Source organism: Asterias amurensis, chromosome 19 (assembly GCF_032118995.1).
Source record: "Asterias amurensis chromosome 19, ASM3211899v1".
NCBI lineage: Eukaryota > Metazoa > Echinodermata > Asteroidea > Forcipulatida > Asteriidae > Asterias > Asterias amurensis.
In genome coordinates, this window is record NC_092666.1 from 15,375,554 (window position 1) to 15,398,028 (window position 22,475).

At 38.8% G+C, this 22,475-nt stretch overlaps 2 protein-coding genes across 3 annotated transcripts; one reads left to right on the plus strand and one right to left on the minus strand.

The window, feature by feature from the left end:
- Positions 1 to 315: 315 nt before the first annotated feature.
- On the minus strand, positions 316 to 8,595 carry LOC139951670 (porphobilinogen deaminase-like). Of its 2 annotated transcripts, XR_011787819.1 has the most exons (10): positions 8,457 to 8,595; positions 6,948 to 7,020; positions 6,153 to 6,336; positions 5,693 to 5,770; positions 5,262 to 5,337; positions 4,616 to 4,729; positions 3,694 to 3,906; positions 3,303 to 3,398; positions 574 to 2,402; positions 316 to 409 (listed from the first exon to the last, which is right to left on the minus strand). XR_011787819.1 is itself a non-coding variant. In XM_071950652.1 (9 exons), exons 1-9 carry the CDS (start codon positions 8,517 to 8,519, stop codon positions 2,217 to 2,219), a joined length of 1,083 nt encoding a protein of 360 aa, XP_071806753.1. In that variant the 5' UTR covers positions 8,520 to 8,595; the 3' UTR covers positions 429 to 2,216. The 2 variants fall into 2 exon arrangements, 1 of the variants encoding a protein (XP_071806753.1); XM_071950652.1 differs by lacking the exon at positions 316 to 409 and having other exon boundaries at positions 429 to 2,402.
- A 382-nt stretch (positions 8,596 to 8,977) lies between these two features.
- Positions 8,978 to 21,533, plus strand: LOC139951606 (coatomer subunit delta-like). Its single transcript, XM_071950573.1, has 10 exons — positions 8,978 to 9,092; positions 10,713 to 10,976; positions 11,830 to 12,009; positions 12,807 to 13,015; positions 14,101 to 14,268; positions 14,887 to 15,061; positions 16,088 to 16,235; positions 17,128 to 17,239; positions 18,147 to 18,351; positions 19,559 to 21,533. Exons 1-10 carry the CDS (start codon positions 9,090 to 9,092, stop codon positions 19,646 to 19,648), a joined length of 1,554 nt encoding a protein of 517 aa, XP_071806674.1. The 5' UTR covers positions 8,978 to 9,089; the 3' UTR covers positions 19,649 to 21,533.
- Positions 21,534 to 22,475: the final 942 nt, after the last annotated feature.

The following is a 22,475-nucleotide window of genomic DNA, read 5'->3' on the forward strand; positions in this document are numbered from 1 at the left end:
TTCGTGAGTAAGTGCACCTACCCTCGTGAGTAAGTGTACCTACCCCCGTGAGTAAGTGCACCTACCCTCGTGAGTAAGTGCACCTACCTTCGTGAGTAAGTGCACCTACCCTCGTGAGTAAGTGCACCTACCCTCGTAAGTGTACCTACCCTCGTGAGCAAGTGCACCTACCCTCGTGAGTAAGTGTACCTACCCCCGTGAGTAAGTGCACCTACCCTCGTGAGTAAGTGCACCTACCTTCGTGAGTAAGTGCACCTACCCTCGTGAGTAAGTGCACCTACCCTCGTGAGTAAGTGTACCTACCCTCGTGAGCAAGTGCACCTACCCTCGTGAGTAAGTGCACCTACCTTCGTGAGTAAGTGCACCTACCCTCGTGAGTAAGTGCACCTACCCTCGTGAGTAAGTGTACCTACCCTCGTGAGCAAGTGCACCTACCCTCGTGAGTAAGTGCACCTACCCTCGTGAGTAAGTGCACCTACCCTCGTGAGTAAGTGCTACCTGCGTGAGTAAGTGCTACCCCTGTGAGTAAGTGCTACCCCTGTGAGTAAGTGCTACCCGCGTGAGTAAGTGTACCTACTTATCCTGTTTAGGCAGCCAGCCACCCTGCGCAATTTGTGGCTTCTTGAGGTATTCTTGATTCAAGAAATGAACAGTACGATTCATCAACCATCGTTAAAAATGATACAAATATACATATACAAATATACATATAACCTTTGAAACACTGAAATAGACTTTTGGAACAGATTTTTATTATTATACAACCTGACATACAAATAATAAATCATTTTAATGATTTTGTTTGTACTATTCCAAAAGCACCTTAAGGTTCTAAATACCCACTGGACCACTGGCAAGAAGTCCAGTACTTTCCCATAAAATCAAATATATCTGACTTTGAAGACTGGATAACAGGTTTTGTAAACCAAAACCTATAAAAAGATCATCCAATATATCTATATATATAATATGTCTAGAAAAAGAGAACTACTTTTTAAGAAAAACATTTTCAAAACAACTCCTGATCCAGAGAGAGCTCTGCAAGATTTGTGAAATTTGAGCGCATTCATTGGAGGAAATGCATCTTATTCTAAATACAAATTTGTTCAAAATTCTGCTCAACTCATTTTCAGAAATAGAGGAAACAAAGTACGGTTTCAAGCTGAAATTGTCGCAAATCTAAACACTATTATGAAACTGAGGAGTTTTTACTCCCATTTTTATGCCAAAATACTTGTTCACTTGAACCAACAACCCAGCACCACAGCCGTTCTCACAACCTTTTTTTTTTAACAATATGCCTCTCTAAATATTTATTCATGACGTCATAATTTTTACCCAAAATCAGGCTATGGGCGCTCGTCCGCCATCACTGCAGTGGATGCACCTCGTTTTGGGTTAGCATTGTGACCTACCTCATGCATTATTAAAAGAGGCATATTCCTTTCAAACCACCAACAAATGAGCGCAGTGTAAATTTTATGGTAACCTGGTAACCGTAAAGTGAGTTTTACTTTGGGGTTCTTTGTAAAAACATGCAAGGTCTTGAGTCAGATAGTCATTACGTTTTAGACATTCTCTTTCCTATTATTCACGCATGTCAGTGCTACTCAATAAAATTATGACAAAAAAAAGCAGTCTCCCTTGTGGTTTATTACTTAATTAATCATCCAGTTCACTAAACCCAAGAAAACTTGCCTAGTGCATCTACATACATAATTTAGCCAGCAGGGCCCATTTTCAAAAGGGTGCTCAAGCAGAAAATTTAGCAGAATACATTACCAGTCACAAGTGGTACGCGTGATAAGCATAATTTTGTGCTTAAGCAGCTCTATGAAACAGGGCCCTGGTATAATGAGTCATACAGCATGACTCAGACTTGTAGTCACGGATACTTTCGTTCTAGTATTTTGCTGGTGGGTCGGCGGGTAATTGGTTTGTAGAATAGGCCCATAAAAAAAATATATCTATTTCTAAAAGGTGGAAGTTTTGCATCACTAGGGTCATCCCACACACAATAGTATCAAAAGGTACATCTCATGGAAGCCCATCCTACCACCTGATCTACACATCTAAGAGATTTCTATCATCCTGCCACAGCATCTGTCTAGCTCCCTGTATCCAAACGCAATCAAGAATACCGCTTCTCAAAGCCCCCCCCAAAAAGCACCCGACTGGGAAAAACAAAACTGGCTGTCCCCTGCCACGTGAGCATCTCATTTCCTCCTTTCTTCAATTTCTTTCTTGGCTGCTTCCAGAATCTTGTCTGCACCGTTTTTAAGCATTACCCTGGCAACCTGACTCCCAAGATTCTCAGCTGCTAGCATGGCCTTGTGGGATAGGTGTGGAGCGACAATGCTGGAGTAACCCTTGAAAGAATCATCGTCAGGCTTTGCTTGCTCCTATGAGGAAAACAATTAGTATGACATCATTCCTGTTTAAATAAAGTTCCCTTTACAAAGGAGAAAACGCCTTGGTGCCCCTGCCCTTTAAAAAATCAAGCACAAGGCTCTCAGGTGACAATGCCTCTAATGATATGCAGCTCAGCCTTCTCAAGGTTCAAGGTTCATTTTATTTCCACAGTATCAAAAGACAAAAAACAATATCAAACAGCAGTCAAAAGAAATCATTACAACAATGAAAAATAATCGTTTAAAAATAATTCTCCCTTAAAGCCAGTGGGCACTTTCGGTAAACAGTATTGTCCAAGGCCCACACTTCGTGTATCACAACTTCTAAATAAAATAACAAACCTGTGTAAATTTAGGCTCAATCGGTCATCGGAGTCGAGAGAAAATAACGGGAAAAACCCATCCTTGTTTCCGCACGTTTTCGCCGTGTCATGACATGTGTTTACTATAAATCCGTAATTCTCGATGTCAAGAATTGATAATTGTTTTAATGTTTTCTCAAAAAGTAAAGCATTTCATGGAACAATATTTCAAGAGAAGTCTTTTACCATTACCTTCTGTAAACACTGTAAGTTATTTGTAAATCTGTGAATTTTTATTTTTCTGTTCTGAAAGTGTATAATGGCTTTAACAGTAATCCACTGACCAAATACCAGTTAAAACATCTGAGGAACAGTCAGAATTCACTCCAGGTGGACCGGCTGACTAGTTCAGTGATGAAAAGCTTCCCAATTTAGTATGAATTATGGATAAGTGCAAAATCTGACGGACCAGTAAAATGTAGCTACATGTATAAAACTGGTCCTGCTGGCAAGTCACTGAAAAAGTTATGGGCAAACCCTGTAGCTTACAGCTTCAGTAATGTAAAATTGAGAACGTCTGAAAGCGTACCTGTTTCAAGAATGCATCCTCTAGTAGGTCCACTGATTGAGTTTCCTCCACGCATTCAGAACCATCTAGACTAAATGCAGCTCCTGTAAATTTGATCTGAAATTAACAAAAGTTTTTTTCCCATTTAATACGTAACAAAATCATGCGGAATAAAGTTACCAGCCAAAATACCATGTGACATGCACCATTTCTTACTGGTATCCTGCTTACTTCTGCTAAGCAATTTGTAATTGTCTGCTTTAAGCAGAATGCGTTTTCACAGCTGTAACCAATAACTGTTTCATTGGCCGGTGATTAACCAATGGCCAATTCAACCGAAACAGTTGTTGGTGACAACTGCGAAAACGCACCCTTACTCTTATCTCAGTTACTGAAAAGAGGGAATTCCTACCTCGCTATCGGTGACCAGTGAATGGCAGGCTACCGGTGCACTACAACCCCCCTCGAGTGTCTTGAGGAGCGCCCTCTCACAGACACACTGGAGCAGTGTAGAAGGGTCGTGTAGTTTGGATAAGAACTGGATGAGTTGCTTGTTGCTGGACTTGGTTTCAACAGCCATAGCTCCCTGACATGGTGAGTACATGCAGATATCTGGCTTTAAAATCTGAAACAAATACAATTCAATTCAGTTGTTTTATTGTCACACATACATGTATATACAGTGAAATTCACTTTGGTTTGCGAGTCTAAAAATATTAAAAATGACAAAAAATACAGAAAACCCTTAAACCACATAGGCATACAATAACGAGCAAATAAACAGTATGCGCACATTATGCATAGAGAAATTTACAGTAAACAAATATTGCAAGAAATTAACATCATTTGGTTTTTAGCCTCGTGGACCAATTGTTAATGGTTGAGTTGGAGACATTAATAGGCGACAGTAGATAATTGGGTAAATTTTCCATGGGGTGAGAGTCATTAGTAACGAAAAAGTCTGAAACTTGGATACAAATTCAAAGGTATATTGAAATGATGCCATTTCTACCGTTTGGAAACCCATGGGGTTATAGATTCCAAGGAGCTTTTGGAAACTGTATCAAAAGCACTAGAGAAGTAGACCAATGAGCAGGATTTCTTTGTTTTATGAAATATTGTCCTTATGTTATACTTACTTGTTCATGTACGTTGTGTTGTCATTTACATTAGCCTACAAAAGAGACTTTGTTAGGGTCAAAACCTCAGGCCATTAACTATTCTTTGCAAAACTTGTGGTTTTTAAATCTAGCGGCTAACATTGACTTACCTGGCTAATTCTAGCGGCTAACATTGACTTACCTGGCTAATTCTAGCAGCTAACATTGACTTACCTGGCTAATTCTATGTTCCCAAGCCATTCTGTGTAAGCCAGCAACAGCTAAAATTAAACACGCGTAGTCGGTGCCTGTATCTAGCTTACGTAACCTTGTATTAAGATTACCACGCTGAGTAACAAAGTTAAGGAATAGTTCTCAGGACTCCAGACTTATACTGAACTGCTGGCCTGAGGCCAGTGATTCTAGCATCCGGCCAGTAAACTGAGGCCAGTGATTCTAGCGTTGGGCCAGTAAACTCATGACTGGACAAGTTCAGCAAGTCTTGTGTTTGTTCAAATGTTGACTTTCAGTCAGATAGATCCATTTCTGTTCTGTTGAGTGTTGAAGAATTCTTACTCAATGTATTTCTTTATTAAATGTAAATTAAATCAATCTTCTGTTCAAACGGTTCAAAAGTTAAACTGTGTGACTATTTTGTTCTCATTTCAATTCTAGTCCAGTAAACGTTTTGAGCTACAAGCCATGCAGTCTTGTGAATTTCCCCCCCCCCCAAATTTGAGCCCTGGGGTCTTATAATTGCACTGTTTGGTTTGGGTAAATCTGTCTGCATACACCAAAACAAAGGTGTGAGCCAAATCTCAAAAAGGTTTATGGAGGGACAAGGAAGGCTGGTCATTAGGTAAACAAAATATAAGGATACAACATCTTTGAACTCCAAATGTGGACACTTCCTCTTCAGTTGGGCTATACGACGAACAGAACTTGTACCGACTACACTGTCAAATAAAATAAAAAATACCATTTCAGACATTTTAAAAGGTAAAATACTGTATATCATCGTGTTCTACATCTATGCCAGTACTCGTCAATGCCTTTCAGCAACTAAACGAGGCTTTCAAAAAGTAATTTAGTCAAGTCTTCTCAGTTGCTAATAACACATCTTGTGACCACCATATGTAAATTTCATCAGGCACTTGAACTAAGTGATGGAGTTCACACTGCTGGCAACTGTGAACCAATTTTGGTGATGCAATATTCAGTAAGCAGACTTTTTCCAATTGTGGCGCAAGAAAATTTGCTTCGCTTCGGCGTGAAGTATGAACTTGGCTTAGCCCCTGTGTGTGAACTTACCTGCCTGGTGGTAGAGTCTCCAACGTTCTCCCAGAATGCTTTGCACTCAGTACTAATGCATCATGGGGGTCGTCTCTCCTACGTGCAATCATAAATAACTCGGGTTGAAACATTGAAATGATCAATTTGGAGCCAATGAAATCAAGAAATGTTTTCAATGGTGCCTGTTTTGAGCGAGATACAACATTAGAATAAAAAGTGGGAAAAGGTTGCCTCAGTGGTTTCTGTCTCAGCGTCACCTCTGTGGACCTGGTTCGAATCCCATCTCAGAAAAGAGCCTTGGCTTTTCAGTCCCTATCCATTGTGTGGGTTTCCCCCATTGGGGTTTTCCTCCAACATTCTAAAACTAAACATTTCTTCTTATTTCCTATCACCCTGTTATTGGCGCTTATTGTGCTCTTTGGTATGTAATAAGTAAATAATTTAAAATTAGGACACAATGTTTTTGCCACATCCATACTTGCACACTGTGGTGATGATCATTCCATCGGGTAGCACTGCTGGTAAATCCTTCAATGAATGGACGATCATATCAATCTTATCAGCTGCTAGCTCCTTCTCTAGTTCCTTAGTGAACAGGCTTGTTATACCGATGCTCGATAACGGCTTGTCTTGAATTGTGTCTCCGATTGTTTCCATGGTAACTGTGGAAAACATTTATAAACACACTCGTTTAATTTAGTTCAATTTAACTAAATGAAATTTCAAGCCATTCTGTTGTGTGTGTGCAGGAACTGTATGTGTTCTTGCAATGTGCAAAATTTCATTTGGAAAATAAAAATTAAGACAGAGAAATGGGCAACCATTTTAACCACTTCTTGCTTTGTTGAGATGCAAAACAAAGACTTTTCCCAACAGATTTATAGCTTTATTCCATGTACAAGATGTACTGCATCTCTTTGGAACTCCTTGCCTGGTGAAAGTTTCCCCCATCCTACAGTACATACTAGGCTGTTAAAAGAGGAATATCATTTACTACCTTCAGCTGAGCTCCCCCGTGATATTTTCATCTTTAATACATATATCTTTGTTCTTGTAGCCCCTTATCAAGAGTGGCTTTTACATGTAGCCTTGTTTCAGGAAAACTTGCATTGAAAAAACTGACTTATATGTAGGACATTTTAAATGCCAGGAACAACTTGAGAGATACCTGTTCTTCATTCAAATATTTGTACCAATCAAGTATTTTAATGGCACCCATTATTGACTTTTTTTTCAAATTTGTTTCTATTATTTTTTTTTTTTATATACTTACTGACTTCAAATTTCTGGTCAGGGTTTATCTTCTGAAGTCTTTCGATCACAGCGTTGGTTTGGATTAATGCAAGCTGGAAAGAAGAAAAAAATTCAGTTAAAAGAAATAATCAATCTTGATTATTACCTGATCCCATGTGACGTGATGAACCCTAGATTGAATCACTTTTACAATTGTAGAAGCCGACCAGTCTAGGGCATCAAGTTTAGATGGCTTCAGAGTCATCGAAGCATAGAGCCAAGCTTGCATAGAGCATTGGATTAAAGTCTCTCGTCACCCCCCAGCACCAATCCCTTACATTCAGCCAACCATAAATCAGACACAAATAATCTGGCGGTATCAAAAGAAACATCTATTCATCAAAGGTATCAGAAAGTATTAAGAACTGGAATGTAGTGATAATATTAATACCATAGAAACCACAGTGCTTGTATTGTAAATATACATAAAATGTCTAGACTAGACTTCAAAGTGTGTGAATGTATCAGACAATAGGCCTAACAAATCTATGCAAGCAGTCATGCAAAAAGGCAGGAATTTCTCGTTTCAAGATACATTTTTGTCAATGATTTAAACTGAAATCAAATAGATAGATTTATTACAACAAAATGACAAGTGACTATGAACTTGATGTACTGCAGCTTCAACTTTCTTCAGCCTGTGCAAATCCATGAAGGCTGCAAGTGCTATCGTCTCAATCCTTGTCATCGTGTACAAAACATCCTATTCAGAACTTTTGGCCCTTCACGTTTATGTAACTGGGCCCAATTTCATAAAGCGGTTAAGTAGGTAGGGCAAGTTTCCAAATCCTGCCAGCACTTGTTCATTTGTTACGAAATAAAATGGTATATAATGATTTACTCAAAATTTAGTTCCTGTTGATGAAAAATTAGTTAAAAAGTGGTGGCAGGATGCGGAAATCTTTTCTCTCGATCCACAAACCTCATTATGTCCAAATTGCTGTTCAAAACTTTGGGGCCAAATTTCATATAGTTTTAAAAGCAGAAATTAATGTTTAGCAATTTCTTTGCTGAGCAAAAAATAAGTGGACATCACATCACCAGTTGCAACAATGTAAACTTTTTGTCTCAATTCCATAAAGCTGTTTAGAAATAAATTCTGCTTGACAAATTTATGTGCTAAGCAAAAAAAGAGTGAGGCAATAGTTTTGTTTAACTTTACTGTTTTTTAAAACAGGGTGGGCCTATGATGATTTAATAATTAAGATGTAAAACCAAATTGAATGTAAACATTATTGAATTTTAGCTGGTACCCAGTTTCTGCTCGGCAGGTTTTTCTGTGCTTAGCACTTTGTGCTTACGGTAAAAAAAAAGGCATTGATAGGCATTAAGCCACATTATCATGATAAAATTGCGCCCTGCTGGGGTTCTTATTTAAAATCGGATTTTGTGTGCTCATCAATCATCATCGTAGGAAATAATGAACACACAAAATCCAATTTTAGAAGAGATATTATTGTTGGTAATTAACATTAAATTAATATCTTACCTCACTTTTACGAGAGCCTACTCGTATCACATCAGGTACTTCCCCGTCCATTTTATCAGCCATAAGTCGATCGTGGTTCTGCTTCTAAAAAAACTAACGAAACACGGCGATACAGTGCTGCTGTGCTGTGTTGGCCACCTTTAACTGTATATGTTATTTTATTTTTTTGCAAGTAAGCATTGCCCATCAAATCTCGTGGCGCGCCACACAAAAGTGTATTGTGGGTGAAATGATTATTGTTTTAGGGGTGCATGTAAGACAGACGGAAGAGGGACAAACCATATTAATAAAATCATGGAGGTAAGAAAAAGCCTTTATTGTAAGACAAAGACAATTTATCTCTTTGAAGAATTTTCTTAAATTTATAGTGGAATTATAAAGTCATAAAATATGTTTTCTTTCAAATACTAGATTCGTGATTAGAGAGTAGAGACGAGGCAATATGGAAGGACTTGAACTTGTTTAAGTTTATGGAAAAACACGCTTCATTTTGTGGAAACCGCCCTCTATTGGTGACGTGTTGCAAGGTTATTTCGGATACATACGTGGCCGAAACCAACATTTCCTTGGGAGAGTCCAGGAAAAGTGGGTGAAAAAATACACTTTTATTCCAGTTTACAACATTTCGTCACAATGGTAAGAAAACTACTAGAATTTCAGATGTTGTTGTATTATTTAATAGACTAGCTTTTGAAAATTTTGTGTAGAAAACTTGAAATGAATTAAATTAAATATGACGTGTAACTTGTCAATGTTTGGCATTTGGAGTTTTATGTAAAAATGAATTAACCTACTGTGTTGTGTAGTGGTATGGTAGAATCGTCTAATTCCGACATCTTCTTGGTACCAAATTCATCGCTTAAATTCTGGACCTTGTTCTTGCAATGTGCTTTAAAGAAAAATGTTAACGAACAAAATGACATTGTATTGTATTTCAACTAGGCCTAGCCCCCCCCCCCCCCCCCCCAAAAAAAAAAAAAAAGAAAATGGCAAAAAAATAGGCTTGAGTTTGACTCCCTCTCCGCTCATGCTTGTCCTACCGGCCCTACGCCCGCCCATTTATTTTTAAGTAAGTTAGATTAGAATAGAAAGTACCTTTTATTTTCAACAGGAGGTGAAAATAGTTTTTCGAAAAGAAACCGCCCGACATTTTATGTTGAGAATTTGTCAATATGTATTACTATTAGTATAACAGTAGGCCCTACCTCAATCTCATTTGTGGAGAGCACTCGGGTCCTACTAAAAGCCGACAACAAGCCGCCAACGCCGACAACAAGTCAAGAGCGCCGCCAACACGCCGCCAACAAGTTTTAAATACCTCCAAAATGGCAAATAAGCCATAGATATATTAGAACTATGTGTGTTTTGTAATATAAACATAAATTTAATGGAAAAACTTTACGAAAAGTGTGAATTTTTAAACAGGAAAAAAACTTAACTTTTACGGGAAATGGTCGGACGCCATCTTGGCATAAAATCATGTTTGGACCAGTCCATTATGATGCGGGTAAGTCAGATTTAGCAATAGAGGGCGGGCGTCATGCACTGTGCACACTGCAGTGAAGGTCTTCACATGAAGCCCGCCCTCTGTTGTTGACAAATGCTAAATCTGCCCGTATCATAATGGTCTGGTCCAAACACGATTTTTAAGCCAAGATGGCGTCCGACCGCTTTTCGTACAAGTGAAGTTTTTTCTGGTTAAAAAATACACACTTTTCGTGAAGTTTTTCCATGAAATTTATGTTTATACTACAGAACACATATAGTTCTAATATATTTATGGTTTATTTGCCATTTTTGAGGTATTTCAAACTTGTTGGCGGCGTGTTGGCGGCACTCTGGACTTGTTGTCGGCGTTGTCGGCTTGTTGTCGGCTTTTAGTAGGACCGGAGCACTCAGACAAACATTTGTTATCTCCTTCGGCGTTATTTTACGAAAAATCACAGTTGGCAACAATTCACCAAAGGTAAAAAAACATGCACATTTCATTAAGAAAGGCAGAGCTACATGTGCTTGAATACAAAATGAAAACCCCCTCCCACTTCCCCTTTTTCAGGAGCCTGAACCGTAAACCATGTACATATGTTTTGTTTTATAACCTGGCCAAATGCGCTCAACAGTTTTTTCAAACAATAGATCAACGTTTAGCGAGGCAACAGCAGGTGCCAACACTTCAACAGCATATCTGGCGTAGTATAACAGCAAGATGTCATAGATCACTGTATAATAACAACTTAATGTTTCTCCTTCTTCCAGGTGCTCCTTGCAGCGGCCATCTGCACAAAGAGCGGCAAGGCTCTAATCTCTCGACAGTTCGTTGAGATGACCAGAGCCCGTATAGAGGGCCTCCTGGCAGCCTTCCCCAAACTCATGAACACGGGCAAACAACACACATTCGTCGAGACAGAAAGTGTCCGCTACGTCTACCAACCACTTGAGAAACTGTACATGCTTCTCATCACCACAAAAACCAGTAATATTCTCGAAGATCTGGAGACGCTAAGGTTATTTTCTAGAGTGGTAAGTTCCAGTGTGATTTTGGTTTTGTTGTTGTTGAAAATGTAATGCACTAATAAACAAATTGATCGTTCAAATGAGACCTTTTAAAGGCAGTGGACACTATTGGTTATTACTCAAAATAATTATAGCATAACACCTTTCTTGGTAACAAGTAATTGGGAGAGGTTGATAGTATAAAACATTGTGAGAAGTAATGTAGTTTTTGAGAAAAAAGTAATTTTTCACAAATTTAATTTTGAGACCTCAGATTTAGAATTTGAGGTCTCTAAATCAAGCATCTGAAAGCACACAACTTCGTGTAACAAGGGTGTTTTTGTCTTTCATAATTATCATGCAGCTCAAATTTTGAGCTCAAATTTTCACAGGTTTGTTATTTTATGCATGTTGAGATAAACCAACTGTGAAGGCTAGTTTTTGACAATTACCAATAGTGTCCAGTGTCTTTAAATGGTGTACAGAAGATTTAAATATTCACAGATTTACACATAAAAAAACACAATATAAAGATGGTCATTGTCTAAAACATCTCTTGAAATATGTTTTTGTTCATAATGCCAAAGATTTTGAGAACAACACCCATGCAGCACATTGCAACTAAGTATGAGATTTGAGTTGACTGCTGAATAGAACAAAATGCCTCTACAACTACCATTACTAACCACCTCTTATTAACACCATTTGCAAGCATCATGTTGACAATGTTTTCTCGAAATCATTCCACCAAAACAAAATTGAGGTTGATGTGACAGAAATAAAAATCAAATAAAAATGCACCCAAAGCTGATGCACAAGGCAGTGTGTTCAAGTTTACTGATCCTTAGATTTATCTGTATATTTGCTTTCCTTCTTGCAGATCCCAGAGTACTGTCGAGCCATGGAAGAATCCGAGATCCTTGACCATTCCTTTGAGTTGATTTTTGCATTTGATGAGATCGTAGCGTTGGGCTACAGGGAGAACGTGAACCTAGCACAGATTCGTACATTCACAGAAATGGACTCTCATGAGGAGAAAGTATTCCAAGCTGTTAGACAGGTAAGATGGCTGCCCTCATCTCCAATTAGGAATCATGTCCACAGTCGGGGTAGATTCCCAATTGGGCTATATAAACTCTGGCCTCTTGTTGTAACAGTACAATAACATATTTTCTCTAAATTCATTGACCTTTGACCTGTAGTCCAAAGCCTTGTATTTAGTTCTGAAAGGTGTCCGAATCTTTTGACCCATATTCCAAAAAGGCATTTTAAAAGAAATTTCTGAGTGCAACTTAAAGGCACTGGACACTATTGGTAATTACTCAAAATAATTGTTAGCATAAAAACGTACTCGGTAACAAGCAATGGAGAGCTGTTGATAGTATAAAACATTGTGAAAAACGGCTCCCTCTGAAGTAATGTAGTTTTCGAGAAAGAAATAACTTTCCACTAAAATATTTGAATTTGAATTAGATTTTGAAGTCCGGAAATCAAGCATCTGAAAGCACACAACTTCGTGTGACAAGCTTGTTATTTCTTTCATTATTATGTTGAGATACACCGAGTGAGAAGACTGGTCTTTGTCAATTACCAAAGGTGTCTCAGTGCCTTTAAGTAAACAATATCAAGCCTGGTATTACACAGAGGCTACAGAAACCATGGCCTCTGTTGTCTTGGTCTTGGCCTTGGTGCCCCTTCCGTAGTTTCCTGTAGACTTTAAGTTTTTAATTGTGTCCTTTGCAAAACGAAATGATAGTGCCCTTCCAAAGGTGAAATTTCAGGTCTAAATTTCTTATTGTTTCAATAAAGGCCAGGGAAATGAGCCCATTGGTAATTTGTGATTGCATTATTTCTCAGACTCAAGAACGTGAAGCAAAACAAGAGATGCAGCGAAGGGCAAAGGAGCTGCAGCGTAGCCGCCGTGAAGCAGAGAAGAGTGGGCGTCGCCCTCCAGGGTTTGGGAGTGGCTTTGGTTCTTCCTCTTCATCGTCATCTCGTCCTGATGTGACTCCAGTTGTGTCTGATATTTCAGTCGAGAAGACCAGACCATCAGCAGCTCCAACAAAGTAAGTGCTAAGTAGGATTTAAACTTTGCATGGTGTAGGGTTTCAACTTCGCTCTTGAAGGGGCCCCGTAACTTTCCTCCGGTAATGGGTACTCTATGAGGACAATCTAACTTTGCATGGTGTAGGGTTTCAACTTCGCTCTTGAAGGGGCCCCATAACTTTCCTCCAGTAATGGGTACTCTATGAGGACAATCTAACTTTGCATGGTGTAGGCCTTCAACTTCGCTCTTGAAGGGGCCCCGTAACTTTCCTCCGGTAATGGGTACTCTATGAGGACAATCTAACTTTGCATGGTGTAGGCCTTCAACTTCGCTCTTGAAGGGGCCCCGTAACTTTCCTCCGGTAATGGGTACTCTATGAGGACAATCTAACTTTGCATGGTGTAGGCCTTCAACTTCGCTCTTGAAGGGGCCCCGTAATTTTCCTCCGGTAATGGGTACTCTATGAGGACAATCTAACTTTGTTTTGGATCTTTATAAAGAGCACCACATCAAAAGCTCATGGCACCATGGCAATTTCTGTGGGCGATGTTGGTTATTTTAAGGTCTAATAGTGGGTGTATAGTTAGGTGAGGTTTGTGATAGCACCACGTGACATCTCTTTTGAGTTGTGTTGGTTCTGAAGTTGTGAACCACCGGTTCTTTTTAGAACCAACACTACTCAAGAGAGATTTATACATATTGCATTAAAACCTCTCCTGAAAATAACTACTGACTGCTGAGATGTACAGCTTGATTGGAAACCATTCAGAGTTTCATGTTTTGTGGATTTATATCCATACTGTGTGGGTTCAAACTAACTAACAATTGTCTGCTAAGCACAAATGAGCAGGATACCAGTAAAAAATTGTACAGATGACATGATAGATTGGTTGGTAACCTTATTTCCGTAAGCATAATTTTGTTTTGCTTAGCTACTTTTTGTGCTTAAGCAGCTCAATGAAATTTGGCCCAGGTATAATACTTTGCATCATGACTGGGCCTTTATGTTGGGCAATATTCAACTATGTGGTTGACTGTTGTTTATTTGTTTGTTTGTCTATTTGATGGATTGTTGTTTATTTATTTGTTTTATTTGTTTTCTAGACCCAGTAAGACTGGCAAGGCCATGAAGCTGAGCAGTAAGACGAAGGACGTAGACAGCTTTGTAGACAAGCTGCGGACGGAAGGACAAAGCGTCATATCATCAACAGTAAAATCAAAACAGTCGGCCAGCATCGCTAAAACTACCACCCCATCAAACAAAACAGAAATGTAAGCGACTGATCTAAATCATTATTAAGGAGACTGCCAACATAGGGCTAGATAACTTGGTTGGTAGAGAGCCGACACCCATTTATCAGGAGGCCGTTGGTTTGAATCCTGCTCTAGTAAATTTGTTTTGTTCAACCCCAAATCAAAGTACCAAGTCAGTTTCCCTTGTGGTTTATTATTAAATGATTATTAGGGACATGTTCCATCACATTTAGTATAGCCCTTCCAAATGTTTGCTTTTTGATAATTCTTTGTTTCTTGCTTTCCGAATGGTAGAGGGATGCATGGATTCTGAAAGGGGGCAGGGGAAAACTCCCTTAATAGTATTTTTTTTGATTGTATGATTTACTAATTGAAAGAGTGGTAATGGCTTCATGATCGTCTCAACCTAAGCTAACAGAGCAGAGTTGCTAACCAGTACGATGTTGTGTTATAAAACTAGCAAAGTACGATAATATGTTTCTTCGTACTAAAATACAATATTTTCAAAACAAAATTAAAGATTTTTTTCTGACCTCCACACTTTTCAAACTTTGAATAAAACTTCAACAAATACTTCACTATATTTCCATCGTGTTCCGTATTTTTAAGAGAATGAATTTGTAATTGGCTCAACAGCGTTCACGTTCGTGTGGAAGAAAAGATGTCCGTTACAGCAGGACGAGAAGGTGGATTACAGAGCCTAGATTGCCACGGAATGATCGCACTCAGGATTAATGAGAAAAATGAACAGATGGGCATGATTAAGATCGGCGTAGCAAACAACGATGATAAAGGAATACAGACCTTACAGGTAAATAGAATAATGGGGCTACAGAGTATCCAGGTACAGAATGTAGGATTATAGAATGGATGGAGTAGGTGTGATCGCACTCAGGTTTGACAAGAAAAATGAACAGATGGGCATGATTAAGATCGGCGTAGCAAACAACGATGACAAACGAATACAGACCTTACAGGTAAATAGAATAATGGGGCTACAGAGTATCGAGGTACAGAATGTAGGGTTATAGAATGGAGTAGGTGTGATCGCACTCAGGTTTGACAAGAAAAATGAACAGATGGGCATGATTAAGATCGGCGAAGCAAACAATGATGACAGCAGTGACTTTCTTCCTGGTTTATCAGCTCTTGGCTCTTTGAAACTGTTTGCTTGTTTAAATAATCTTGCCAAACAGGCTACTTCCACAAAGGGATATAAACGCCAAGCTGGCAACAGCCAATCTCTCTCATACAAACACTGGTTTAACGTCTATGATTATGACTTGAACAAATCAAGAAATCATTGTGATTCAGTACTACAATACTTATTCTAATTACTGTGAAATCATTAGTTAGCGTGGTAGGATTCGAACCGACAACCTTGTGATGGCAAGTCCTGTAGTCTTACCACTGGACCCAGAAGTTATAATATTATCAGCTCGGCTCAGATCAGTTTGTATAATATAGAATGATCAAAACTTCTTCAAAACTTTGTTTAAAACTGTCAACTCATTCATAGAAAAACAAATGTTGTTGGCAGTGATTCTTCATCTGGTTTATCAGCTCTATAAAACTGGACCAAGAAGCTGTAATATTTTCAGCTCAGCTAAATTCAGTTCTACAGTGCCCCAAGGGAGAACAGTGTCTGCACTCTGGTTGGGCTACCTTATGTATATAAATAGGTCTTATATCTCAAACTTTGTCCCACTCTTTGCAGTAGTAATACCTGGCGCTTTGTATCCTTTGGCAAAAGGCTCGTTATAAATACGGTTATTATTACTATTGTTATTATAAATAGTACTTAATAATGATAATAATATTTGTATCTTGTATTCAGACTCACCCCAACGTAGACAAGAAACTCTTTATGTCTGAATCTTACATCGGAATGAAGAACCCAGCCAAGCCCTTCCCACTTAACACTGATGTTGGAGTCTTGAAATGGAGAATAGCCACCAAGGATGAGAGCCTCATGCCAATCTCTAGTAAGTACACTATAGCCCTAACACTGCCACTTAGCATGGTCGTTTACATGCTGGAGTTTTTACAACAAAGACTGGTCAGCTGTACACAAATGAGCCTTGTTCTGTTGTGTAATATTAATATTGTTTGACAAACCCCGCCCCCACCCATGGGTCCGCCCCTGGAATGGTGAAATACAATCTCTAGACCATCTGGAAAACTGTGGGTGTTACTATCAATTAGTTTATCCTATGGTTATGAGTAGTGCTGGGCGAATAGTGAAATTTTGTTATTCGGATACCGCTGGCCAACTATTCGAAATTAACCGGATATTCGAATAGTTTTTTTGCCGCTAGAGGGCGCTGTTCGTTTGTGATTGAGATCTTATGGGCGGATTGATATTAGCTTTAGACAGTGTCACTCGGTTCATTCATAAAAATGACCGTATCTAATTTAAAGATGGCAATTTGCTTTTTCTTTTGATCGTGATTGACTACGTGAAGGAAAACTTTTGTAATCTTTGAACAAAATACGTTGGAAATGTCATTATTTTAACTCTTCACAGAGGTGAGCATAGTTAAATACTTAATATGTGCTGTTTTATGCTGTCTTAATAGAAGTTTCATAAGGATTCAGACAAAACATTCATATCAGTTGTCGCCTGACGTCTGCGGATATTTAGATATTAAAGAATATCCGGTTACTTGGTTGTAATTACAGAACTATCCGGTTTATAAATAGCTATGTGCGCCCTATGCGGATATCCGGTTAAGAAAAAAAAGGCATTCGCGGTTACGGATAGGAAAACCTATTCGCCATTAACCGGATATTCAAATAATTCGCCCAGGCCTAGTTATGAGCTGCTTGATAGCAATAAGTAATGATTTGTTTTTTGTTGTTTTACTTTCCTACCAGTCAATTGTTGGCCATCTGAAAACAACAAGGGCGGATGTGATGTGAACATTGAGTATGAGTTACTACAAGAACACATGGAGCTGCAAGATGTTGTCATTACTATACCAGTGCCGTAAGTTACCCATCATCATAAACCTCACAGACGAGGCCCTCATTTTATACAAGATTTTTTTTATGAGGAATCACCTTACATCACAAGGCCACTTCATGGTGAGGGCTACACTTAACTGTCCCTAGAAGCATGCTGCCCCCTATTCCTAGGGCTGAAACGGGGTCACCCCCATCACAGTCTGTAAGAATGTAGGCATGGGTAGCATCTACTAGGAGCCACCTATTCCTTGGGCTGAAACGGGGTCACCCCCATCACAGTCTGTAAGAATGTAGGCATGGGCAGCATCCACTAGGAGCCACCTATTCCTAGGGCTGAAACGGGGTCACCCCCATCACAATCTGTAAGAATGTAGGCATGGGTAGCATCCACTAGGAGCCACCTATTCCTTGGGCTGAAACGGGGTCACCCCCATCACAGTCTGTAAGAATGTAGGCATGGGCAGCATCCACTTGGAGCCACCTATTCCTTGGGCTGAAACGGGGTCACCCCCATCACAGTCTGTAAGAATGTAGGCATGGGTAGCATCCACTAGGAGCCACCTATTCCTTGGGCTGAAACGGGGTCACCCCATCACAGTCTGTAAGAATGTAGGCATGGGTATCATCCACTAGGAGCCTTGCTGGTAGAGTGATAAACACTTGCTAGAGTGTTCAAACAATGTTTATGTCAAAAGAAAGACTAAAACACAAGATGCATGATGAATTCCAACCCTCATTCTGTAATAACGGAATTTAACTCTTGACTTGTCTCTTGTGACTTGTATTTGATTTTGGTAAACCTTTTGCTTTTAAAGTTTTTGCGTCTGTTTTTGTCTGTGAAAAGCGTCTGGAGGTTCTCACACAAGGAGCTCTATAAAAGACAACTCGCTCATTCACTCAATCTCCTCGTTTTCTTTACTCATCAACAGGTCAGGTTGCGGCGCCCCCATTGTTGGCGAGATCGATGGTAACTCTCGCTACGATCACCGTCGTAACGTCCTAGAATGGACCCTTCCAGTCATAGATTCAGGCAACAAGAGCGGAAGTCTGGAGTTCAGCATCGCTGGACACCCGGACGACTTCTTCCCAGTGACCGTCAATTTCATCTCGCAAAAATCCTACTGTGACATCCAGGTAAAGTCCCAAGACTCTAGGACACTAGGGCAAGTTCCATCAGCGACTATTTGTCAACCTCTAGTCAATGTTCCATGCGGATAAGAGCACCAAAGTCAAACTCTAGTGATTCTGTTCAGCGGAGTGTTGATTCGAATCACGGTCATGACACTTGTGTTCTTGAGCAAGACATTTCACTATAATTGCTTCTCTCCACCCAGGGGTAAATGGGTACCTGTGAGTGCAGAGTTGGTTCTTGTGATTGATTAACCTTGATTGCGCTACATATTTGGCGGCACAGGCTGTATACTTCCCAGGGAGATGAGATGGTTTAAGGAATGATTAAATGCCCAGTGACCAGGGGTAATAATGTGAAGCGCTTTGGGACACTCCCTTCGGGTGTGAAAAGCGCTAAATAAAAACAGGTTATTATTATTATTACTATTATTAACCACTGGTCAATGTTTCATGGTGACCTGTGCATGAAATACATCCTGGGTACCTGCAGCCGATTTCACGAAATGCTAGGATCAATCCTAACTCTAGTTAGGACGAGTAACCTGTCCTAACTTAGGATGAGTTCAATGCGTCCTACGTATTTGGATACGGAACTGAACCCGTCCTAAGTCCTAAGATTAATCCTAAGTTAGGAAGAGTTTGGTGAAATCGATGGCAGGAAACATTGCCCAATGGTTGCCAATAGTCAACTTTAGTCCCTTGATTGAACTTGCTCTAGAGTGATCGATTCAGTCCCTCTTTAACTTTAAATAAGCACCTATTCATACCAAGGCTTGATCTAGCGCTCAGGACCAGAATTATAAATTGAGAAGGGACTAGATTCTAGAACTAAAATGAGAACTCAGTTTTATCATCTAAGATGTTTTATTTTAACAAACAATAAGAGAAGATTGATCCCTTCTGTGTTATGGGAGATACTTAGCAGGTATGAAAGATATTTGTGAGACCCAAACTCAACATTTGAACATCATTCCTTTGAGACAAAGGTGTGCAATTGAAAAAAACCCAAGACCACCGGACTTGTCCTGTCTTGGGCTAACTGGCCCGCCACTGAAATCACTGGCCTCAAGCCAGAGTTCTAGTGTAACATTTTAGCTCTGCATACATGTAAGCCAACCAATAATCCTAGGGAAATTTCCATAGTTTGGGTTAGATTTTACATATTGCCATAGTAACAGATGATCTTCATTGTTTGATCTCGTTTTCTCAGGTGACTGATGTACTGGGCGTGGAGAATGAGCAGCCGATTAAATTCTCATCAGATGTAGCGCTGCTGGTGGAGAAGTATGAGATTGTATAAGACATCGTTGTCAGAGTACGTGATAAAAACTAAAGTCAAGATTTACTTATAAATTTATTCTTGTAAAGATGAGTTCTCGCCAGGCTTCTTGTGTGCTTGAAGCGAATTCTTATCAAACCAAGCTAGTGTACAAACTAAAAACAAAAGATGTTTTGCAAATAACTGTTTGTCTTTTCAAAAGATGTCTTTTTGCCCCGGTGTTAAAAAAGAGCTGCATTTTAAAAATGACAATTTATTCAAATCTATGCGCCTTTGTTAATCGGTTGCTAAAGGAAGTGTCAGTTTAAAACGCATACATGAATAAAAATTACAAAGGAGCTTGCCTGGAAGTCATTCTCTAACCGCAGAAAATTTGGCCCTGCTTTTTGTTCTTTAGCCATCATTCCTGTCTGTCACCAAAATAAGACATGTACAGAAAAATAGTCTGGCCCCTTTTAAAGTGACAAGAATTAATATTATTAAAGTACTCGAGTATACTGGGAACATTACTCTTATGTGTAATATTTGGTGTTGATTCAGATTCCAAAGCACATAGTTCTTGGGTAAAGAAAGAAACAATTCTGTAAAACATTTTAGACAAAGTCACAAATGTTTCTCTTTAAAGTACATCTTGGGAGTAAGTTTTGGGAGGTTGGTGTCTGAACTTTCTGGGCTAGATTTTGTTGAGCTGCTTAAGCTTACAAGTTTGCTAAACAACTTTGTGCTTCACCAACATTAGCAGGATACCAGTCAAAGTTGGTGCATGTGACATAGTATTTTGGCTGGTTACCTTATTCTGGCAAGCATAATTTTGTTTTGCTTAGCTCCTTTTGTGCCTAAGCAGGTTTATGAAGTTTGTGCTTGGGCTCCATGAACTGCGTACACAGTGGGAATGCAGCGAGTACAAACTGGTCTTTAGGCCTTTACTATTTTGGAGTAGTGTGTGGTTTACTTGAGGTGGTTCAAACATCAGCAGACAGATCCTAAGCTGAGGTTCTGTCCATGAATTCTCACTATTTCTTGGAGTGGAGACAACTATATCTATCTAGGAGCTTTAAAATGTACAAAATTACTATGCTCTTAAATTACTGTGTTTCTTTTGTATAATATCATGGTAATATTATTATAAATGGCCATTTATTCAAACTTTTTGTGGGAACGATGATTTGCTAATCAATGAAATTATTAATGCTCCATTTTTTTTTTCTCTCTGCACAGTTATCATTTTGAGTAAAGTTATTTAAATTGTGTTGAGAGTATTTAAGGTAAAGTTAATTACTTCCATTCCCTTTTTATTTTAAAGGTATTATACATGATCGGTAAAGCTGACATAATAGTCACATGATCGGTAAAGCTGACATAATAGTCACAGACTGTCTTCATGTTTTATGTGATCAACTATTTAGATGGAAAAAAATAACAAACCTGTGAAAATTTGGCTTACTGAAACTAGTGAAAATAATTAAGCATGTAAACGCATTGTCCTTCATTTTGGTTGTAACAACCGAACCAACATCAGGTGAAGTGTCTTAAAGGATTTTAGAAGCAGCTTTCTTGAATCTGACTTCATTTTTTTAGGGTTATATTACACAGAAAAATTGTTGTACATATAGAATGAACTTCATACTCAGAAAAGATTTATAGAAAAATTACAAAATGAATTTGTTTTCATTCTTATCAATCCTGTATGATACCTTTAAATATAATTCCAAGAAACCTTTAGTTTTTCTGTCATTCCTGGGAAATGTTGTATGCAAATGGATTCACGCATCTGTTAGTCATGCAACCTTGCCATAAAAACTATAAATTTATCAACTCTCCACCTACTTTTTTTTTGTTTTTTTTGTGAAGGCCTTCTTTACTGACATGTTGAACTGTGAATAAATTCATAGCTAGTAGTACACAACTCTGTGCCACTGTTTTGTTGTCTGTTTTGTTGTGAGCATTTTTCATGATTTTGTATGAGATGCCAGTCAGGTTGGTGTAGTGCTCCAGCATTTTTTATCAAACTTGGGCCAAAAACTGATAAAGTCACAAAGGGTAAGTCCAGCATTTTTTTCTTCACATTTTTGCTTAAAGTCACAAGGGGTAAGTCCAGCATTTTTAGCCCTTTTTGGCCTAAAACTGAAAAAACACAAGGGGTAAGCCCAGCATTTTTATAAAAATTTGGGCCTGAAACCCCCAAAACAAAGAGGGTTAGTCGGCATTTTTATCAAATTTGACCTATAACTGAAAAAAATCACAAGGGGTAATTGTCCAGCAATTGCAAAATGTTTGGCCTATAAATTAAACAATAACCAGGGGTATGTCAGCATTTTTATCCTTTTTCGACCTAAAATTTAAAAATCACAAGGGTTATATTATAGCCAGTGGACACTATTGGTAATTACTCAAAATATCACTTTCTTGATAACCAGTAATGGGGAAAAGTTAATATATGTAGTATAAAACGTGAGAAACAGCTCCCTCTGAAGTGACGTAGTTTTCGAGAAAGACATAATTTTCCGCGAATTTGATTTCGAGACCTCAGATTTAGAATTTGAGGTCTCGGAACCAAGGATCTGAAAGCACACAACTTTGTGTGACCATGGTGTTTTCTTTCATTAAGATCTCGCAACTTCGATGAGGTTTTTTTTTTCTTTCATTGAGATACACCAACTGTGAAGAGTAGTCTTTGACAATTACCGATAGTGTCCAGCATTGTAATCCTTTTTGGCCTAAAACTGAAGAAAATCACAAGGGGTAAAGCCAGCATTTTTATCAAATGTTGGCCTAAAACTGAAAAATCACGAGAGGTAATCCAGCATTTTTATCAAATTTTGGCCTCAAACTGAACAAAAAATCACAA